The following is a 22,866-nucleotide window of genomic DNA, read 5'->3' on the forward strand; positions in this document are numbered from 1 at the left end:
TTAAATAATTATCAAATAGAGCAAGTCAAGATCTATAAGTATCTTGGGGTCATTCTGGATTCAAAACTGAATTTTGAAGATCACATTGATTATATTGGTAAAAAGACAAAAATAAAAATTGGTTTTATGTATTGACACAAGCACTGCTTCCCCCCAATGTTCCGTTTGAAATTGATAAAAGCTACCATACTGCCTCTACTTGATTACTGTGATATCGTGTATAAATCAGCCCCAAGTAATGTACTGAAGAAGCTTGATTCCATCTATCATTTGGCCTTAAGATTTGCATTGAACTGCCCATATAAGACTCACCACTGTGATCTCTACATTGGGTCAAACTTAACATATCTTAATGTTCGACGGCTTGTGCACCAGATCTTATTTATTCGCGATGTACTGACAAAAAAATCCGCAGACTACCTGCTGGATCTCCTCTCTGTTTCAAAGAACAAATTTGACCTCAGGTCTTCGCTCATTTACCAGCTTCACATTCCCTATTGCCGTACAAAAACCGGCGGAAGGGCCTTTGCTATTGATGCCCCCAGGGTCTGGAATGCTATTGCCAATAAACTGCAACTTGAATCACTACCTATGAGATCTTCACTCAAAATTGCTCTAGAGGAGTTGTACACCCCTAGCTGCCACTGCTATTCATTGGCGTAAAATAAAATAAAATGTTTCGCTCCGGATGACCGCTGCAAAGTATTATCTGTATTTTGATTTAGTGTGCTGATCTTAAAGGTGTATTGAAAAATGTGATGCTCCTGTTGTTGTGGAGTGACTAATGCAGCCAGCTATGGCTCTCGGGTTTGGTGTTACATGTTGTTTATGTAGTTTATTGTTAAAAATTCGGTCACAGTCCCTATGATCACTGTTACATTGCATTTATGGCTTTATTTTGGTGATTTCGAAAAGTTTTTTGGGTTGGCCATGTTTTTGTTTATTGTAGTATGGAGTTAGACTGATGTCCTTAATCTAAGTTGTATTGTGGTTGTTGTTGTTGCATCCCACTGGGATTTTTGCACACAGCGTTGGTGTACGGTGCTATTTCAGGAATATTTTGCTGTTTTTTCCTGGAATTTCTGTTTGTACAGTCACAAATTCACTTTAAGATGTTTTCTTGTTCATGTTTTGTTTGTTTGTTGCGGTTGCACCCGATTCAAGAGCCGAATGGCTCTTGAAATGGAACTATGAGCTATGTATTGATGATGGTGATGATGATTATGGTGGTGTTGATGTTGATTATGGTGATGGTATTGATGGTGGTGATGGGGGGGGGGTGTCATTCGACCCCTCGCTTCCCGCCCCTTGCGCGTAGCAAAAGTACGAGTCACAGACGAGGCGTGAATACTCTTTGGTTCTGTTCGGTAAAGTCACGTAGGTAAAAAATAAAATAACAAAAATCACGACGTTTCGGCCACAACACAAGCGGCCTTCATCAGGTGAAGGGACCGTGCTGTCATGAGGACAGCGTTGGAGTGAAAACAGCCAAGCCCAGGTCGCGTCCTTTAAGCTGTGTGGGAGGAAGCAAAACGCTTGACAAAGGAATTAGCATAGAAATGAGCACGACGTACGTAGGAGGTGCATGGGCCATGATGGACTCACTCTTCTCCCCCCCCCCGCCCCGCTGCTGGTCCGTCATGGTCCCTGCCCGCTCCTGGCCCATGCACCTCCTACGTACGTCGTGCTCATTTCTATGCTAATTCCTTTGTCAAGCGTTTTGCTTCCTCCCACACAGCTCAAAGGACGCGACCTGGGCTTGGCTGTTTTCACTCCAACGCTGTCCTCATGACAGCACGGTCCCTTCACCTGATGAAGGCCACTTGTGTTGTGGCCGAAACGTCGTGATTTTTGTTGTTTTATTTTTTACCTACGTGACTTTACCGAATAGAACCAAAGAGTATGGATCCTTGCAGTCACGAAAGCTTTAAACCTAGAGGCGTGAATGTTGTGAATTGATGAGTGGGGCCCGCGAGGTCTGGGGAGTGATGCGTGGGGTTTGGGGGGTGGTGGGCGGGGTCTGGGGGTGGTGAGTGGGGTCTGGTGGGCGGGGTCTAGGGAGTGGTGGGCGTGGTCTAGGAAGTGGTGGGCAGGGTCTAGGGAGTGGTGGGCGAGGTCTGGGAAGTAGTGGGCGGGGTATGGGGGGGTGGTGGGCGGGGTATAGAGGGTGGTCGTTGAACCTGGAGTGGCGGGCGGGGTCTGGGGGGGTTGGTGATCAGGGTTTGGGGATGGTGGGCGTGGTCTGGTGGGGCAGGGTATGGGGGGTGGTGGGCGGGATCTGGAGTGGTGGGCGGGGTCTAGGGAGGTGGTGAGCGGGGGTCTGGGGAGTGGTGGACGGGGTATGGGGCGGGGTCTGGTGGGCGGGGTCTGGGGTGGTGGGCGGGGTCTGGGTTTGGCCTGAGGGGTTGTGACAGCGATTATTTGAACCAGTCCTGGGCCACTCCTAGGTCGACTCAGCCCTCAAACGAGCACCTGGCACGATGATGAAAACATCGCCACTGGGGAGACAAAGGCGGCCGGGCTTAGGCGAGTGGGTAACTGACCGAGTGGATGGGCAACTTCCAGCACCAACACCGATCACCATGCATCAAGGTGACACCAAAAAAAACGACGATCCGATCTCAGACCCTCAGGAAGGTCTGCTGAAGATTTGCACCGACCTTATTTATTTATTACAGTACATACAGTACAGTACTGCCCCCCCCCCGACTTGCACACACGGGAGAGGCCGCAGCTCCAGCGGAAGGGCCCCCAGGGATCTCCCGTGGTGGTTACCGTGGGTGGCGGGGGGGGTGGGAGAGAGGAGAGGGCCGAGGAGGAGGGAGTGAAATGGGAGTGGATCCTTGAGCTTAAGAAGCTGTCGAGTGAAGCCTCCGAGGTCCTTGCAAAGCTCCGGAGGCGTTCGCGAAATTATTAGCGGCACTGAGCGGGGAGCTGTGGCGCAGCGGTTAGCACGCTTTGTGCGTGTGCGACACAGGGATATTTGTCTTTGTGTTCGTGAATGTGTGGGTGTGTTAGTGTGTGGGTAAGTGTGTGTGTCAGTGTGGGGGTGAGTGAGTGTGTGGATGAGTGTGTGCGTCAGTGTGTGGGTGAGAGAGTGTGTGGGTGTGAGGGTGAGTGAGTGCGTCAGTGTGGGTGTGTCAGTGTGTGGGTGTGTGAGTGTCAGTGTAAGGGTGAGTGTGTCAGTGTGGGTGTGAGTGTGTCAGTGTGGGAGTGTGTCGGTGTGAGTGTGGGGGTGAGTGTGTTAGTGTGTGGGTGAGTGTGTCAGTGTGAGTGAGTGGGTCAATGTGGGAGTGAGTGTGTCGGTGTGTGTGATGAGAGTGTTTGTGGGGGTGAGTGTGTCAGTGTGTGGGTGAGTGTGTCAGTGTGAGTGTGTCAGTGTGAGTGAGTGGGTCAGTGTGGGGGTGAGTGAGCAGAGCACTGGGCAGCCAAAAGACAGCGAGTTGGGATAGCTGGGGGCACAGTCTTCTTGGTCGGTGAACGCATGGCACCAGCTGGGTCTGTCCCGTGACCTCCTGCACAGAGCCTGGCACAGCAGTCAACCCATGGCACCAGCTGGGTCTGTCCCGTGACCTCCTCTTGCCAGCAAGCCTTCGATAGTTCACATGAATGTAAAGTGCACTTAGCCTGGCACGAGCACCGTGGTGACGTCACCGCCACTCGGTGGCGAATGGCGGTTGTTGTGGGTGAGTGTGTGGGTGGGTGAGTGTGTGGGTGGGCGAGTGTGTGGGTGGGCGAGTGTGTGGGTGGGCGAGTGTGTGGGTGTGTGTGTGGGTGAGTGTGTGGGTGGGTGAGTGTGTAGGTGGGTGTATGGGTGGGTGAGTGTGTGGGTGGGCGAGTGTGTGGGTGTGTGTGTGTGTGAGTGTGTGGGTGGGTGAGTGTGTGGGTGGGTGTATGGGTGGGTGAGTGTGTGGGTGGGCGAGTGTGTGGGTGTGTGTGTGTGCTGCGTCTAATCCTCTTGCTTTGCCTTGGCCTTCTGCTCTTGGTCGAATCTGGAGGCACACACACACACACACCATTGATCATCCCTATTGATCACAACTATTAATCACCACTATTCGTTCGTTCGTTTCTCAATCCGCATGTTGAGTAGGGCGGTCCAGACCTCCCTTTCCCCATTGACAGATTGTAACACTTCCTGGGGAATTCCCAGGCAGCGTTCCCAGGCCAGCCGAGCGACACAGTCCCACCAGTGTGTCCAGGGCCGGCCCCAGGGTTTTCGCCCAGTGGGAAGTGCTGTCCGGTAGAGTTCCAGGGGGAGGCATCACTACCCGGTGCCTGATCCACCTCAACTGGCTCCTCTCAATGAGGAGCAGCGGCTCGACTCTGAGGCTCTCCCGGAGTTACCGAGCTCTTCGCACCATCACGGAGAGCGGCGAGCCCGGCAACCCTGCCGGGCTCACTCATTTCGGCCCCTCGTAGATACGATTCCATCCTTTCGGTCATTACCTCAAAGCTAATCGCCACAGGCGAGGGTGGGAACGTGGACCGACCTGCAAGCCGCGAGCTTTGTTTGAGAACTCAGCTCCCGCTTCACTACCACGGAACGGTGCGGCGCCCGCAACACTGCGGACGCCGCACCGATCCGCCGGCCGATCTCCCATTCACCACTCGCGAAAGAGACCCCCAGGTACTTAAACTCCTCCACTAAGGGCAGCTTTCCTCCCCCCCCCCAACTGGGGAGACTAATCCACCGTCTCCCAGGAGTGAACCATGACCTCAGATTTGGAGGTTGCTGATCCTCATCCCAACGGCTTTACACTCGGCATCAAACCGTTCGAGTGCACGCTGGAGATCAGACTGACGAGGCAAAGAGGCAGCGATGCCACCCAGTTACAAACCCCCGTAGCGGATACTCTCCATACCTTGACTGCGCCTTGATATCCTTTCTAGATTTAAAGCTTTCGTGACTGCAAGGATCCATACTCTTTGGTTCTATTCGGTAAAGTCACGTAGGTAAAAAAATAAAACAACAAAAAATCACGTTTCGGCCACAACACAAGCGGCCTTCATCAGGTGAAGGGATCAGGCTGTCCCGAGGACAGCGCTGGAGTGGAACACAGCCACGCTCAGACCGCGACCTTTAAGCCGTGTGCGAGTAAACAAGGTGCCTTGACAAAGGAATTAGCATAAAAATTAGCATTTGATTGGCCGACTTAGCATGACGAACGGTGTAGAGGTGGTGTACATGCGGGTGAACATGCCGGATGGCGCGGGGAGGGAGGGGGAGTTTACCTATTGATGGTGTGAAAAGGGAATTTTTAAGAGCTGCGAAAGTTTGGGGTACCACTACTTGAAAAATATACTGTACCATTGAAAATTAGTTTAATGTTTGGTTCGATTTAGAACATCTTTCCACTGGTTGCTTAATTTGAAACCATCTTCTCGGTTGAAATTGTGTTTGTAGATCTGAATTGCCTCGTGAACAAATCTCTGATAAAAACCCGTGGGTTTGCAAAGAACCTTGGTATCGGAGAAAATGATATCGTGATCACCCACAGCGTTGTAACATGATCAGCTATGGCAGAAGAATTCGTTCTGCCGTGTTTCAAATCTGATTTGTGCTCGCGAATTCGGTCAGAAATATGTCGCTTTGTCTCACCGATATAGCAATCACCGCAGGTACAACTCAATTTGTAAACCCCGGGGTACTGTAAGTCAGGAATGACATCCTTCACGGATGGGATCAGATCACGAATTGTGTACCTGGATCTTGTGTTTGTTTAGAATTTTGGAAATCTTTTTAGTAACGCCTGCTATATGTGGTAGTGTGATGGTTTTGACCGGTCAAAACCATCACACTACCATATATAGCAGGCGTTACTAAAAAGATTTCCAAAATTCTAAACAAACACAAGATCCAGGTCCGGTTCTCTTCACCCGAGTGTCCAGAACATACGGCGTTAGGTCCGATGATAAAACTATAAAGTCAATCATTGGTGCCCTGGTACCAAGTACACTTATGAGCACCCTGTGTTCGAACACGGCGTTTGTTATTGACATTCCGTGACTAGCGCAGAATTCCAATAGCATCTCCTCGTTCGGGTTCAGATCAGGGGGGTTGGGGGCATTCCTCCCAATCACGCCTCTCCAGGTGTCTCCATCGTTTCCCACGTGAGCATTGAAGTCGCCCAGGAAGACTGTGGAGTCGGTAGGCGGCACTTTTCGAGCACTGCACCCACCGACTCTAAGAAGAATGAACGCTCTGAACCGATGTTTGGCGCATAAGCACAGACAAGTGAGAGTTTTCTTTCTGAGACCCAAAGTCTCATTGAGGTGACCCCCTCATACACTGGGACAAACTCCAATTGAACAGCACCCAGCCGGGGGCTTACGAGTATTCCCACACCTGCCCGGAGCTTCTCACCAGCTGCTACTCTGGAATAGGAGAGAGATCACCCCCCGATAGGGACGTTTGGTTCCAGTGCCAACGCTGTGCGTGGAGGTGAGACCGATTATATTTAGTCGCTACCTTTCCACCTTCTCCACCAGCACCGGCTCTCCTTCCTCCCCAGTGACGTGACATTTCACGTCCCAATAGCGAGGGTCCATCGCCAAGGTCCAGTCCATCTGGGACCATCCCTCCCCCAGCCATACTGGCATTGCACGCGCCCCTCACCCTCGTCCTGAGGATGCTGGGCCCACTGCACGGCACCACGTAGCCATTGGAGGCTGGGCCCGACCGAGTTACGTGGCTTACTGGGTCACCAGGCGCCTGCCGGCAAACACCACCCCCAGGCCTGGCTATTGCTCACTATTGATCAACACTATTGATCGTCTCTGACCTCCAAATGCGGAAGAGCTGCGTGCCACCAGCGAACGCGAGGAAGAGGTTGACGGCGAAGAGGTTGTAGTTGACTGGGGTGATGACCAGAGAGTAGCGAGACCACACCGTGCCTAGCGGGGAGGGAGGGGAGAGAGTGAGGGGAGAGTGAGGGGAGAGATAGGGTAGAGTGAGGGGAGAGAGTTAGGGGAGAGAGGGGAGAGTGGGGAGAGAGATAGGGGAGAAATAGGGGAGAGAGTGAGGGGAGAGAGTCAGGGGAGAGTGGGGAGAGAGATAAGGGAGAGATAGGGGAGAGAAGGGAGAGATAGGGGAGAAAGTGAGGGGAGAGAGTGAGGGGAGAGAGTGAGGGGAGAGAGTGAGGGGAGAGAGGGGAGAGTGGGGAGAGATAGGGGAGAGAGTGAGGGGAGAGGGCGAGGGGAGAGAGCGAGGGGAGAGAGCCAGGGGAGAGAGGGGAGAGTGGGGAGAGAGATAGGGGAGAGATAGGGGAGAGAGTTAGGTGAAAGAGTGAGGGGAGATAGGGGAGAGACAGGGGAGAGAGATAGGGGAGAGATAGGGGAGAGAGATAGGGGAGAGATAGGGGAGAGAGGGGAGAGAATAGAGGAACCAGACCGTACCTAGCAGGAAGAGGGGGGGGGGGTTGTAGTTGACTGGGATGACCCCAGCACGTGCCACTCACCCTCCCACTCATCCATCACCACCATCTCTACCCCAGCCCATGCCGTGCCCCGTTTAGCCCCCCTCTATATCCTGGCTAAACAGAAGCCGCTTTGGGGCATGCGGTGACTGGGTGTGTGATGGCTGTGTGTGTGATGGCTGTGTGTGTGATGGCTGTGTGTGTGATGGTTGTGTGTGTGATGGTTGTGTGTGTGATGGTTGTGTGTGTGATGGCTGTGTGTGTGATGGCTGTGTGTGTGATGGCTGTGTGGGTGATGGTTGTGTGTGTGATGGTTGTGTGTGTCATGGCTGTGTGTGTGATGGCTGTGTGTGTGATGGTTGTGTGTGTGATGGCTGTGTGTGTGATGGCTGTGTGTGTGATGGTTGTGTGTGTGATGGCTGTGTGTGTGATGGCTGTGTGTGTGATGGCTGTGTGTGTGATGGCTGTGTGTGTGATGGCTGGGTGTGTGATGGCTGTGTGTGTGATGGCTGTGTGTGTGATGGCTGTGTGTGATGGCTGTGTGTGTGATGGCTGTGTGTGTGATGGCTGTGTGTGTGATGGTTGTGTGTGTGATGGTTGTGTGTGTGATGGCTGTGTGTGTGATGGCTGTGTGTGTGATGGCTGTGTGTGTGATGGCTGTGTGTGTGTGATGGCTGTGTGTGTGATGTCTGTGTGTGTGATGGCTGTGTGTGTGATGGCTGTGTGTGTGATGGTTGTGTGTGTGATGGCTGTGTGTGTGATGGCTGTGTGTGTGATGGCTGTGTGTGTGATGGCTGTGTGTGTGATGGCTGTGTGTGTGATGGCTGTGTGTGTGATGGCTGTGTGTGTGATGGCTGTGTGGGTGATGGCTGTGTGTGTGATGGTTGTGTGTGTGATGGCTGTGTGTGTGATGGTTGTGTGTGTGATGGCTGTGTGTGTGATGGCTGTGTGTGTAATGTCTGTGTGTGTGATGGCTGTGTGTGTGATGGCTGTGTGTGTGATGGTTGTGTGTGTGATGGCTGTGTGTGTGATGGCTGTGTGTGTGATGGCTGTGTGTGTGATGGCTGTGTGTGTGATGGCTGTGTGTGTGATGGTTGTGTGTGTGATGGCTGTGTGTGTGATGGCTGTGTGTGATGGCTGTGTGTGTGATGGCTGTGTGTGTGATGGCTGTGTGTGTGATGGTTGTGTGTGTGATGGCTGTGTGTGTGATGGCTGTGTGTGTGATGGTTGTGTGTGTGATGGCTGTGTGTGTGATGGCTGTGTGTGTGATGGCTGTGTGTGATGGCTGTGTGTGTGATGGCTGTGTGTGATGGCTGGGTGTGATGGATGTGTGTGTGATGGCTGTGTGTGTGATGGCTGTGTGTGTGATGGCTGTGTGTGATGGCTGTGTGTGTGATGGCTGTGTGTGTGATGGATGTGTGTGTGATGGATGTGTGTGTGATGGCTGTGTGTGATGGCTGTGTGTGTGATGGTTGTGTGTGTGATGGTTGTGTGTGTGATGGTTGTGTGTGTGATGGCTGTGTGTGTGATGGCTGGGTGTGATGGTTGTGTGTGATGGCCGTGTGTGATGGCCGTGTGTGTGATGGCCGTGTGTGTGATGGCCGTGTGTGTGATGGCCGTGTGTGCGATGGCTGTGTGTGCGATGGCTGTGTGTGCGATGGTTGTGTGTGTGATGGTTGTGTGTGTGATGGCTGTGTGTGCGATGGCTGTGTGTGCGATGGCTGTGTGTGCGATGGTTGTGTGTGTGATGGCTGTGTGTGTGATGGCTGTGTGTGTGATGGTTGTGTGTGTGATGGCCGTGTGTGTGATGGCCGTGTGTGTGATGGCCGTGTGTGCGATGGCTGTGTGTGCGATGGCTGTGTGTGCGATGGCTGTGTGTGCGATGGTTGTGTGTGCGATGGCTGTGTGTGTGATGGTTGTGTGTGTGATGGCTGTGTGTGTGATGGCTGTGTGTGTGATGGCTGTGTGTGCGATGGCTGTGTGTGCGATGGCTGTGTGTGTGATGGCTGTGTGTGTGATGGCTGTGTGTGATGGCTGTGTGCGTGATGGCTGTGTGTGTGATGGTTGTGTGTGTGATGGCTGTGTGTGTGATGGCTGTGTGTGTGATGGCTGTGTGTGTGATGGCTGTGTGTGTGATGGCTGTGTGTGTGATGGCTGTGTGTGTGATGGCTGTGTGTGTGATGGCTGTGTGTGTGTGATGGCTGTGTGTGTGATGGCTGTGTGTGATGGCTGTGTGTGTGATGGCTGTGTGTGCAATGGCTGTGTGTGCGATGGTTGTGTGTGTGATGGTTGTGTGTGTGATGGTTGTGCGTGTGATGGCTGGGTGTGTGATGGCTGTGTGTGTGATGGTTGTGTGTGTGATGCCTGTGTGTGTGATGTCTGTGTGTGTGATGGCTGTGTGTGTAATGTCTGTGTGTGTGATGGCTGTGTGTGATGGCTGTGTGTGTGATGTCTGTGTGTGTGATGTCTGTGTGTGTGATGGCTGTGTGTGTGATGGCTGTGTGTGCGATGGCTGTGTGTGCGATGGCTGTGTGTGTGATGGCTGTGTGTGCGATGGCTGTGTGTGCGATGGCTGTGTGTGCGATGGCTGTGTGTGCGATGGCTGTGTGTGCGATGGCTGTGTGTGTGATGGCTGGGTGACCCAGCAGCCAGACCTCCTCGCCTTGCCGGGGAGGAGCTCACCGAACGGTGGGGTGACTGTGTCCAGACCTCTCAAGGACATGGCCACGCCACACCCACCAGCTCACTCGAGTGGACTGGGGCAAGGTTGAGCGACTTTCACAATCGCAATCGCCCCCTCCACCCCCCGCCGTGCCCCGCACGTGCCCGAAGTGGATGTGGATGTAAAAATCGGTGGAAGCAGCACGAGCCCATGTGGATCCGCTCAGCCCAAAAAAGATCAAAAACACACAACGTGTTTACGAGCTAATTCACGGCCTCCCCCTGGCTCAAGGTCACTGCTGGAGCCAAAGCCACCCCTACCTCCCCCATCCACGGGTAGCCCCTCCCTGGGGGTACCCCCGGTGGGAGCCGTCCATGCTTCAGTCAGCTGTCAGTAGGGGTGGGGTCCTATAGTCTATGTGAGCAAGTGCCTCTATGTATCGGAGGGTCTCTATGTATCTCTATGTATCTCTGTGTGTCTCTATGTATCTCTGTGTCTCTCGATGTATCTCTGAGTGTCTCTTTGCATCTCTATGTATCTCGGTGTGTCTCTATGTAGCTCTGTATGTCTCTATGTACCTCTGTGTGTCTCTATGCATCGGAAGGTCTCTATGCATCTCTATGTATCTCGGTGTGTCTCTATGTAGCTCTGTATGTCTCTATGTATCTCTATGTATCTCTGTGTGTCTCTATGTATCGGAGGGTCTCTATGCATCTCTATGTATATCTGAGTGTCTCTATGCATCTCTATGTATCTCGGTGTGTCTCTATGTATCTCTGTGTGTCTCTATGTATCGGAGGGTCTCTATGCATCTCTGTGTGTCTCTATGTATCTCTGAGTGTCTCTATGCATCTCTATGTATCTCTGAGTGTCTCTATGTATCTCTGAGTATCTCTATGCATCTCTGTGTATCTCTGAGTGTCTCTATGCATCTCTATGTATCTCTGAGTGTCTCTATGCATCTCTGTGTGTCTCTATGTATCTCTGAGTGTCTCTATGCATCTCTATGTATCTCTGAGTGTCTCTATGCATCTCTATGTATCTCGGTGTGTCTCTATGTAGCTCTGTATGTCTCTATGTATCTCTATGTATCTCTGTGTGTCTCTATGTATCGGAGGGTCTCTATGCATCTCTATGTATCTCTGAGTGTCTCTATGCATCTCTATGTATCTCGGTGTGTCTCTATGTATCTCTGTGTGTCTCTATGTATCGGAGGGTCTCTATGCATCTCTGTGTGTCTCTATGTATCTCTGAGTGTCTCTATGCATCTCTATGTATCTCTGAGTGTCTTTATGTATCTCTGAGTGTCTCTATGCATCTCTATGTATCTCTGAGTGTCTCTATGCATCTTTATGTATCTGGGTGTGTCTCTATGTATCTCTGTGTCTCTGTATCGGAGGGTCTCTATGCATCTCTATGTATCTCTGAGTGTCTCTATGCATCTCTGTGTGTCTCTATGTATCTCTGAGTGTCTCTATGCATCTCTATGTATCTCTGAGTGTCTCTATGTATCTCTGAGTGTCTCTATACATCTCTATGTATCTCTGAGTGTCTCTATGCATCTCTATGTATCTCTGAGTGTCTCTATGCATCTCTGTGTGTCTCTATGTATCTCTGAGTGTTTCTATGCATCTCTATGTATCTCGGTGTGTCTCTATGCATCTCTATGTGTCTCTATGTATCGGAGGGTCTCTATGCATCTCTGAGTGTCTCTATGCATCTCTATGTATCTCTGAGTGTCTTTATGTATCTCTGAGTGTCTCAATGCATCTCTATGTATCTCTGTGTGTCTCTATGTATCTCTGCTTGTCTTTGCGTATCTCTGTGTGTCTCTATGTATCTCTGCTTGTCTCTACGTATCTCTGTGTGTCTCTATGTATCTCTGCGTGTCTCTATGTATCGGAGGGTCTCTATGTATCTCTGAGTGTCTCTATGCATCTCTGTGTGTCTCTATGTATCTCTGCTTGTCTCTACGTATCTCTGTGTGTCTCTATGCATCTCTATGTACCTGTGTGTCTCTGCGTGTCCCTGCGTCACTGTGTATCTATGTATCTCTGCTTGTCTCTAAGTATCTCCGTGGGTCTCTATGCATCCCCATAAGTCTCTGCGAGTCTCTATGGGTCTCCGCGTCTCTGTGAATCTGCGTGTCTCTGAGTGTCTCTGTATATCTGCGTGCCTCTGCGTCTCCGTGTGTCTGTGTGTCTGTGTGTCTGTGTATCGCTGTGTTTCTCCGTGCGTCTCCGTGTGTCTCTGCGTCTGTGTGTCTCCGCGTCTCCGCGTGTCTCCGTGTGTCTGTGTGTCTGTGTGTGTGTCTGTGTGTATGTCTGTGCGTGAGTGTCTCCGTGCGTCTCCGTGTGTCTGTGTCTCCGCGTGTCTCCGTGTGTCTGTGTGTCTGTGTGTCTGTTTCCGCGTCTCTGTGTGTCTCCGTGCGTCTGTGCGTGAGTGTCTCCGTGTGTCTGTGTGTGCGTCTCCGTGCGTCTCCGTGCGTCTGTGTCTCCGCGTGTCTCCGTGCGTGTCTGTGTGTCTGTCTCCGCATCTCCGTGTGTCTCCGTGTGTCTGTGTCTCCGTGTGTCTCCATGTGTCTGTGTGTGTCTGTGTCTCCGTGTGTGTCTCCGCGTCTCCGTGCGTGAGTGTCTCCGCGTGTCTGTGCGCGAGTGTCTCCGTGTGTCTCCGTGTGTGTCTCCGCGTCTCCGTGTGTCTCCGCGTGTCTCTGTGTGTGTGTGTCTCCGTGTGTCTCCATGTGTCTGTGTGTGTCTGTGTCTCCGTGCGTCTCCGCGCGTGAGTGTCTCCGTGTGTCTGTGCGTGAGTGTCTCCGTGTGTCTCCGTGTGTGTCTCCGTGTCTCCGTGTGTCTCCGCGTGTCTCTGTCTCCGTGTGTCTCCATGTGTCTGTGTGTGTCTGTGTCTCCGTGCGTCTCCGCGTGTCTGTGCGTGAGTGTCTCCGTGTGTCTGTGCGTGAGTGTCTCCGTGTGTCTCCGTGTGTGTCTCTGCGTCTCCGTGTGTCTCCGCGTGTCTCCGCGTGTGTGTGCGTGCACGAGCTACCTGTGGCCGTGAGCACTCCGGATTGGGCGGCGCTGAGCTTGTCGGCGGGGCGCAAGAGATCAGCCAATCCCGCGATCACCAGGCCCTAGACAAAGACAAAGGTTCCACACAGGTAGCCTTCAGCAGGGCCGTTTGGGGCAAGTGCTGTCAGCACAGCGCGCCAACCGCTGCGCCACCACTCTCCACCCACAAAGACAAAGGTTCCACCCCGGGTAGCCTCTCGTAGGGCTGTCGGGGCAAGTGCTGTTAGCGAGCACCACCGATGAAGGCCGGCACGGCACACGAGGGGGTGGGTGACCAGCACCGCGCCCGGCCGACTTTGTCTCCTCAGTGGCGATGTTCACTACACACCACACCAGGTACTCATTTGAGGCTGAGTCGACCTAGGGGAGGCCCAGGACCGGTTCAGATAATCGTCACCGGTGTTGGCCGTGAGCGTGGAATCGAACCCGAGTCGCCATGTTCGTAGCGCAGCGTCGCGCTAACCGCTACACGACCGCTCTACGACACACATACACTCAAGCTGGAATGTGTTTTCCCCTCTCTGACCTTGGGCCACACACACAGCACAGCACAGTATCTGCCCTGTATGTGTGTGGCCCAAACAACACGACACAGTGATATGCGATATCACTCATGACACCCAGGCTAAGCTCCCCGTGTAGCCCCTAGCAGGCTTCAGGGGCAAGTATGTTGCGTGTATGAATGTTGAACTTCTTTTGCACCATACGTAGCCAACCGTGCTAATCGGAGGTGCGGGGAGAGCAAAGCCACAACATGAAGCTGGTTGTAATTACTGGTGAGACGTCGTACTCAGATTGTAAATGTTGTGGTTTTGCTCTCCGTTTAGTGCTGTACTAGTAGCGAATTGGCACGTTCTGTTAACGTGACAAACCTTTACCAATTGGCAGTGTCGGGTGGTGGGGAGTTTAACGGCGCATTGATATTTACGCGATCCACCCCAACAAAACCTGTATTATGTATTATTCTGAGAGTCAATGATGATGAATGGATTGCATGAATGGCGTGAATGAGTGATAGCCACGTGGTAGGAATATGAATAGGGAACAGTAACTGTGGCGGTGGTTATGAGGGGGAGATGACGGTGGGGTCGTGGTGAGCTCGAGGCAACGAGAAGAGAGAGTCGAGTGAGGAGCGGGAACTTGGTGATGCGAAGATGACTGACGCTATCCACACATACAAACACAGAGACAATTTCAACCGAGAAGATGGATTCTGGCTTAGCAATCATTGGAAGGATTTGATAAACCATTTCAGGTCTTAATTGATTGTTCACGCTTACAGTGGCTTTCAGACCGCACCCATTATTTTCGTCTCCCCCCTCCTCTTTTCCGAACATAGATGGACTCGTCCATCTGAACAAAACTGTCAAATCGCTCTCCGTGGTGCTAACGTTAAAATAAACCCGCCACTTTTTTCAAATTTTCTTGCTGTGGTTTTCACACCTGATGATGATTGCTTGTGTTGCAGTAGAAACGTCGTGAGAATTTTATTGTTTAATATTTTTATTATTATTTTTTTGTTTCCCTTCTACGTGACTTTACCGAAAGAACCAAGAATATGAATCCCTGCAGTCACGAAAGCTTTAAATCAAAAAATGACTGCTTCAAGTTTGTTCGAGCGAAGGAGCGTGGGACGAGTAGGGGGCGCCCCCCCCCCCCCCCCCCCCCCGCCCATAGCGACGGACCGGGCGGTCGCCCTCGGGCGCGCGACCCAGTTAAGTGGGGGGGGGGGCGCCAAATTTACCGTTTCAAAATCGGCGCGCGCGTAAGAGAGGGAATATGAATTAGAATTTGTTCCTCAACATTTCTGAGACTGTATCGGTTGGAGAGAGAGCGAGAGAGCGAGAGAAGAGAAAGCGAGAGAGAGCGAGAGAAGAGAGAGAGAGCAAGCGAGAGAGCGAGCGAGAGAACGAGAGGGAGAGAGAGAGCGAGTGAGAGAGAGAGCGAGAGAGAGCGAGAGAGAGCGAGAGAAGAGAGCGAGCGAGAGAGCGAGCGAGAGAACGAGAGGGAGAGAGTGAGAGAGAGAGAGAGAGCGAGAGAAGAGAGAGAGCGAGCGAGCGAGAGAGCGAGCGAGAGAACGAGAGGGAGAGAGCGAGCGAGCGAAGGCGTGGATTGAGCATGAGGAGGAGAGAGCGACGGCAAAGATTGAGAACGTAGAGGGCGTTAAGGGGAAGCGTGGCAGGCTCCGGTACTCATATCAAGCCCAGTCAGCCTCGGGGGGAAGTGTCCGAGCACCAGGTTCAGGTGACATATTGGGTTCAGTGTTGAGCGGGAATGGAACTCGGGTCTCTACCAGGGTTCGTAGCGCAGCGCTGCGTTTTATTTGACTGGGCGCAGGAAGGCCTCAGCCGAGCTGCTGTGCGGCTCTTTTGAGAAGCGACTCTGAATACCGCCAAGGATTTCTCAACCGAGTAGCTCATCCTCATCATCATCACTCTCGTGTCTGGGAATGTAGAGTAGAAGCCAAATTACTCATGAATATGCATAGACACCCATACTCCTAGAAACCCAAACTGACCCACAGAGACCCATACAGACCCACAGATTACCCATACAGACCAAACAGAGACGCACAGAGACCCATACAGACCAAACAGAGACCCATACAGACCCACAGAGACCCATAGAGCCAGAGAGACCCATACAGACCCACAGAGACCCATACAGACCAAACAGAGACCCACACAGGCCCACAGAGACCCATAGAGACCTGTACAGACCCACAGAGACCCGTACAGACCAAACAGAGACCCATACAGACCCAGAGAGACCCATACAGACCAAACAGAGACCCATACACACCAAAGAGACCCACAGAGACCTAAACAGACCAAACAGAGACGCATACAGACCCACAGAGACCCGTACAGACCAAACAGAGACCCATACAGACCCAGAGAGACCCATACAGACCAAACAGAGACCCATACACACCAAAGAGACCCACAGAGACCTAAACAGACCAAACAGAGACGCATACAGACCAAACAGAGACCCACAGAGACCCAAACAGACTCACAGAGACCCATACAGACCCACAGAGACCCATACAGACCCACAGAGACCCATACAGACCAAACAGAGACCCACAGAGACCCATACAGACCAAACACAGACCCATACAGACCAAACAGAGACCCACACGGACCCACAGAGACCCATACAGACCCACAGAGACCCATACAGACCCACAGAGACCCATACAGACCCAGAGAGCCATACAGACCAAACAGAGACCCACACAGACCCAGAGAGACCCATACAAACCCACAGAGACCCATTCAGACCCACAGAGACCCATACAGACCTAACAGAGACCCATACAGACCAAACAGAGACCCACAGAGACCCATACAGACCCACAGAGACCATACAGACCAAACAGAGACCCATACAAACCCACAGAGACCCATACAGACCAAACAGAGACCCATACAGACCAAACAGAGACCCAAACAGACCCACAGAGACCCATACAGACCCACAGAGACGCATACAGACCAAACAGAGACCCATACAGACCCACAGAGACCCATACAGACCCACAGAGACCCATACAGATCCAGAGAGACCCACAGAGACCCATACAGACCCACAGAGACCCATACAGACCCAGAGAGACCCATACAGACCCACAGAGACCAATACAGACCCACAGAGACCCATACAGACCCACAGAGACACATACAGACCCACAGAGAATAAAATAATAAATTGATAAAATAAAATAACACAATAATATTCTCACGACGTTTCGGCCACAACACAAGCGGCCTTCATCAGGTGAAGGGAGCGAGACTGTCTGGTAGGACAGCGCTGGAGTGAGAGAGCCACGTTCAGATCACGGCTTTTAAGCTTAGAGTCGCGGCATCTCTTCAGAAAGGTGAGAGACTCGATTAGTTGAGCCTTCTTATCCCGAAGTCTGTTGAATGATCTTAAGGATGTGTGGAATCCCTCCCTGTAGAGGCGGTTAAATTTCGATTTAAAGCTTTCGTGACTGCAATGATTCATCTTCTTTGGTTCTTTCGGTAAAGTCACGTAGAATGAGAATAAAATAATAAATTGATAAAATAAAATAACACAATAATATTCTCACGACGTTTCAATTTATTATTTTATTCTCATTCTACGTGACTTTACCGAAAGAACCAAAGAAGATGAATCATTGCAGTCACGAAAGCTTTAAATCGAAATTTAACCGCCTCTACGGGGAGGGATTCCACACATCCTTAAGATCATTCAACAGACTTCGGGATAAGAAGGCTCAACTAATCGAGTCTCTCACCTTTCTGAAGAGATGCCGCGACTCTAAGCTTAAAAAGCCACAGAGACCCATACAGACCCTGAGAGATAGACTTAGACTCATGCTTAGAGACCGATAGAAATGGATAGAAACCCATACTCATAAGAGACCCATAGCGATACACAGATGCCCATACTCAGAGAGCCATACTCAGAGAGTTGTTGAGTTAAAGAGTTGTTGAGTTATAGAGTTGTTGAGTTAAAGAGTTGTTGAGTTAAAGAGTTAAAGAGTTGTTGAGTTAAAGAGTTGTTGAGTTAAAGAGTTAAAAAGTTGTTGAGTTAAAGAGTTAAAGAGTTGATGAGTTAAAGAGTTGTTGAGTTAAAGAGTTAAAGAGTTGTTGAGTTAAAGAGTTGTTGAGTTAAAGAGTTGTTGAGTTAAAGAGTTGTTGAGTTAAAGAGTTAAAGAGTTGAGTTAAAGAGTTGTTGAGTTAAAGAGTTGTTGAGTTAAAGAGTTGAGTTAAAGAGTTGAGTTAAAGAGTTGTTGAGTTAAAGATTAAAAGTTGTTGAGTTAAAGAGTTAAAGAGTTGTTGAGTTAAAGAGGTTGTGAGTTAAAGTGTTGTTGAGTTAAAGAGTTAAAGAGTAGTTGAGTTAAAGAGTTGTAGAGTTAAAGAGTTGTTGAGTTAAAGAGTTAAAGATTTGTTGAGTTAAATAGTTGTTGAGTTAAAGAGTTGTTGAGTTAAAGAGCTGTTGAGTTAAAGAGTTAAAGAGTTGTTCAGTTAAAGTGTTGTTGAGTTAAAGAGTTGTTGAGTTAAACAGTTGTTGATTTAAAGAGTTAAAGTGTTGTTGAGTTAAAGAGTTAAGGAGTTGTTGAGTTAAAAAGTTAAAGAGTTGTTGAGTTAAAGAGTTGTTGAGTTAAAGAGTTGTCGAGTTAAAGAGTTGTTGAGTTAAAGAGTTGTTGAGTTAAAGAGTTGTTGAGTTAAAGAGTTAAATAGTTGCTGAGTTAAAGAGTTGTTGAGTTAAAGAGTAGTTGAGTTAAAGAGTTGTTGAGTTAAAGAGTTAAAGCGTTGTTGAGTTCAAGAGTTGTTGAATTAAAGAGTTAAAGAGTTGTTGAGTTAAGAGTTGTTGAGTTAAAGAGTTGATGAGTTAAAGAATTAAAGAGTTGTTGAATTAATGAGTTGTTGAGTTAAAGAGTTGTTGAGTTAAAGAGTTAAAAAGTTGTTGAGTTAAAGACGTTGTTGAGTTAAATAGTTGTTGAGTTAAAGAGTTAAAGAGTTGTTGAGTTAGAGTTAAAGAGTTGTTGAGTTAAAGAGTTAAGGAGTTGTTGAGTTAAAAAGTTAAAGAGTTGTTGAGTTAAAGAGTTGTTGAGTTAAAGAGTTGTTGAGTTAAAGAGTTAACGAGTTAAAGAGTTGTTGAGTTAAAGAGTTGTTGAGTTAAAGATTTAAAGAGTTGTTGAGTTAAAGAGTTGTTGAGTTAAAGAGTTGTTGAGTTAAAGAGTTGTTGATTTAAAGAGTTAAAGTGTTGTTGAGTAAAAGAATTAAAGAGTTGTTGAGTTAAAGCGTAGTTGAGTTAAAGAGTTGTTGAGTTAAAGAGTTGTTGAGTTAAAGAATTAAAGAGTTGTTGAGTTAAAGAGATGTTGAGTTAAAGAGTTGTTGAGTTAAAGAGTTAAAGAGTTGTTGAGTTAAAGAGTTGTTGAGTTAAAGAGTTGTTGAGTTAAAGAGTTAAAGAGTTGTTGAGTTAAAGAGTTGTTGAGTTAAAGAGTTAAAGAGTTGTTGAGTTAAAGAGTTGTTGAGTTAAAGAGTTGTTGAGTTAAAGAGTTGTTGAGTTAAAGAGTTGTTGAGTTAAAGAGTTAAAAAGTTGTTGCGTTAAAGAGTTGTTGAGTTAAAGAGTTGTTGAGTTAAAGAGTTAAAGAGTTATATTCTTAGTTTTTTCGGTAAAGTCACGTTGAAGAGAAACAACAAAATAACAAAATATATATAAAACAATAAAAAATTCTCACGACGTTTCGACCATAACTCAAACGGTCATCATCAGGTGTGTCGGTTTGCATAAATTTATTTTGAAAACGGCATATTTATTTATATATATAAAAAAATAACGTTTGCGTCACGCGCAACGATGGCAGTTTGCCAGGACTAGTCCATCTATTTTTTTTTTTTGAAAAGAGGAGGGGGGAGACGAAATTTGTTTTTATGTATGCTGTCTGAAAGGCACTGTAAGCGTGAACAATCAATCAAGAACTGAAATGATTTATCAAATCTTTCCAATGATTGCTAAGATAGAATCCATCTTCTCGGTTGAAATTGTCTCTGTGTTTGTATATGTGGATAGCCTCATGAACGAATCTCTCATGGAAGCCAGATGGCTTACAAAGAACCTCCGTCTTGGAAAAGTCAATGGCATGTGAGCCTACTGAATTAGAACAATGATCTGCTACGGCCGAGGTGTTGGTCCTACCGTGTTTAAGGTCTGCTTTATGTTCACGAATGCGGTCCGAGATATGGCGTTTGGTTTCTCCAATGTAACTACTACCACAGAGGCAACTTAGTTTGTAGACACCAGGGTATTGTATGTCCGGAATCACATCTTTTACAGACGGAACCAGATCACGGATTTTATGTAATGTGTTGAAACGGACCTGGATCTTGTGTTTATTCAAGATTTTGGAGATCTTTTTTGTGATCCCAGCAATGTAGGGTAAAGTGATGGTTTTGAAAGGCTCCTCAAGAGGGTTCTTCTTCATGGTTTGAGTGATAGCTTTGCGGATTGTATAGTCGGAGTAACCATTAGCCCTAAGAGCTTGGTGTACGTGCTTGAGTTCACTGCTTATGTGTTCCTGGTCGGATATGCATTGGGCTCTATGATACAGAGTCTTGATGAGAGAATTCTTCTGTGATGGATGGTGGTGGGAATCCGGTTTCAGATAAGCATCCGTATGGGTAGCTTTCCTGTAGACAGAGTGGCTCATTGAACCATCAGGTCTCTTTTTAATTAGGACATCCAAAAAAGGTATCTTGCCATCTATTTCGACTTCCATGGTAAATCTGATGGCTGGGTGTATGGAATTGATGTGGTCGAAGAATTTGTCTAGAGCAGGCCGGCCATGTGGCCAGATGACAAAAGTGTCATCCACGTACCTCTTCCATAAGGTTGGGCGCAGAGTGGCAGTCTGGATGGCGTCAGTCTCAAATTTCTCCATGAAAATGTTAGCTATAACTGGAGAAAGGGGGGAGCCCATTGGGGTGCCCTCAGTTTGTTTGTAGAAAGTTCCATTCCAAGTGAAGTATGTATTGGTTAAACAGTGTCTCACCAGGGGGGGTACCTCAGTGTTTAGTCCTTGATGAACCAAGTCTTCAATGATTGCAATGGTGTCAGGTACAGGAACCTTGGTGAATAAGGAAACTACATCAAAACTGACAAGCAGGTCGTCTGGGGACAGGGAAATACCCTTGATTGTTGATACCAGGTGAGTAGAATTTTGTACCGCAGAGGTGGTCTTTCCAGTGAAAGGACGCAGGATTTCAGACAAAAAAACGAGCTAGTTTGTAGGTGGGGGAGCTGATAGTAGAGACTATGGGACGAAGAGGTGTATCAACTTTATGTATTTTTGGTAAGCCGTATAATCTTGGTGGCCTGGCAGCAGAAGGTTTCAACGAAAACTGTTTAGATTGATCAATTAATGCGGTTGAATCAGAAATTATTTTGTTGGTTTGTGTGACGAGGCTGTTGGTGGGATCTCTTTTTATTTTTGTATAACTACCATCGTCGAGTAATTCTTTAATTTTGTTGTTGTATTCTATTTTATCCATGATAACAGTAGCATTGCCTTTGTCAGCTGAGAGAACTACAATATCATTCCTCTTTTTTAATTTATATAATTCAAAACGCTCATCTTTGCTGAGGTTGCTAGCTGGCATCTTAGCGTTTTTGAGGGTTGCAGCGATTTCAGATCTTGCTACGTCTGCAGCGATGTGACCCAGGCCCCTGAGAGCAACGTCTACTTGGGCAATTATATCATTAACTGGTATGTGTTTAGGTGTGACTGCAAAGTTTAGACCTTTAGCTAAAACGGATTTCAGACCATCGGAAATAGAACTGTTACTGCGATTAATTACGACTTTATTAACGTCTAACTTTTTGGTGTGTGGGTCCGGTCTTTTGTTTAAGAGGAGGTTAAATTTGGAAATCAGGTTTTCCTTACATTTGGTCGACATAGTAGCAGCTGAAGAGGCAGTCATATTGTCTACATGTTCCCAATCCGATGTGGACATTATTGCCGTCAATGATAAGTGTGATTTGTAGAGTGTCTTGTCTAACTGATCTAGTTCTGTGCGTATAAGTCTGATTTTTTCTGAGATAAGAGCTAAGCTAGTTTTGAAAAGAATTCAAATGCGAAACGAATTCTTTTCAAAACTAGCTTAGCTCTTATCTCAGAAAAAATCAGACTTATACGCACAGAACTAGATCAGTTAGACAAGACACTCTACAAATCACACTTATCATTGACGGCAATAATGTCCACATCGGATTGGGAACATGTAGACAATATGACTGCCTCTTCAGCTGCTACTATGTCGACCAAATGTAAGGAAAACCTGATTTCCAAATTTAACCTCCTCTTAAACAAAAGACCGGACCCACACACCAAAAAGTTAGACGTTAATAAAGTCGTAATTAATCGCAGTAACAGTTCTATTTCCGATGGTCTGAAATCCGTTTTAGCTAAAGGTCTAAACTTTGCAGTCACACCTAAACACATACCAGTTAATGATATAATTGCCCAAGTAGACGTTGCTCTCAGGGGCCTGGGTCACATCGCTGCAGACGTAGCAAGATCTGAAATCGCTGCAACCCTCAAAAACGCTAAGATGCCAGCTAGCAACCTCAGCAAAGATGAGCGTTTTGAATTATATAAATTAAAAAAGAGGAATGATATTGTAGTTCTCTCAGCTGACAAAGGCAATGCTACTGTTATCATGGATAAAATAGAATACAACAACAAAATTAAAGAATTACTCGACGATGGTAGTTATACAAAAATAAAAAGAGATCCCACCAACAGCCTCGTCACACAAACCAACAAAATAATTTCTGATTCAACCGCATTAATTGATCAATCTAAACAGTTTTCGTTGAAACCTTCTGCTGCCAGGCCACCAAGATTATACGGCTTACCAAAAATACATAAAGTTGATACACCTCTTCGTCCCATAGTCTCTACTATCAGCTCCCCCACCTACAAACTAGCTCGTTTTTTGTCTGAAATCCTGCGTCCTTTCACTGGAAAGACCACCTCTGCGGTACAAAATTCTACTCACCTGGTATCAACAATCAAGGGTATTTCCCTGTCCCCAGACGACCTGCTTGTCAGTTTTGATGTAGTTTCCTTATTCACCAAGGTTCCTGTACCTGACACCATTGCAATCATTGAAGACTTGGTTCATCAAGGACTAAACACTGAGGTACCCCCCCTGGTGAGACACTG

The 22,866-nt window shown here is 48.4% G+C and overlaps 1 protein-coding gene across 3 annotated transcripts in view; it reads right to left on the minus strand.

Moving 5' to 3' along the window:
- Nucleotides 1-2,628: 2,628 nt before the first annotated feature.
- Nucleotides 2,629-22,866, minus strand: part of LOC116957923 (mitochondrial pyruvate carrier 2) — a 30,648-nt gene continuing 10,410 nt past the window's right edge. The window contains exons 3-7 of one of the 3 annotated variants that reach the window (XM_076054506.1): nucleotides 13,120-13,204; nucleotides 6,786-6,897; nucleotides 3,931-3,992; nucleotides 3,574-3,848; nucleotides 2,629-3,512 (exon numbers count right to left, since the gene is read on the minus strand). In XM_076054506.1, the coding sequence (XP_075910621.1) occupies nucleotides 3,950-3,992; nucleotides 6,786-6,897; nucleotides 13,120-13,204 (240 nt within the window). In that variant the 3' untranslated portion in view covers nucleotides 2,629-3,512; nucleotides 3,574-3,848; nucleotides 3,931-3,949. Of the gene's footprint in view, nucleotides 3,513-3,573; nucleotides 3,993-6,785; nucleotides 6,898-13,119; nucleotides 13,205-22,866 lie in introns of all 3 variants that reach the window. The other 2 variants (XM_076054507.1, XM_032980379.2) reach the window with 2 other exon arrangements.

This window comes from Petromyzon marinus, chromosome 66, assembly GCF_048934315.1.
Source record: "Petromyzon marinus isolate PM22_M1 ecotype Great Lakes invasive population chromosome 66, UKy_Petmar_22M1.pri1.0, whole genome shotgun sequence".
Classification (NCBI taxonomy): Eukaryota; Metazoa; Chordata; class Hyperoartia; order Petromyzontiformes; family Petromyzontidae; genus Petromyzon; species Petromyzon marinus.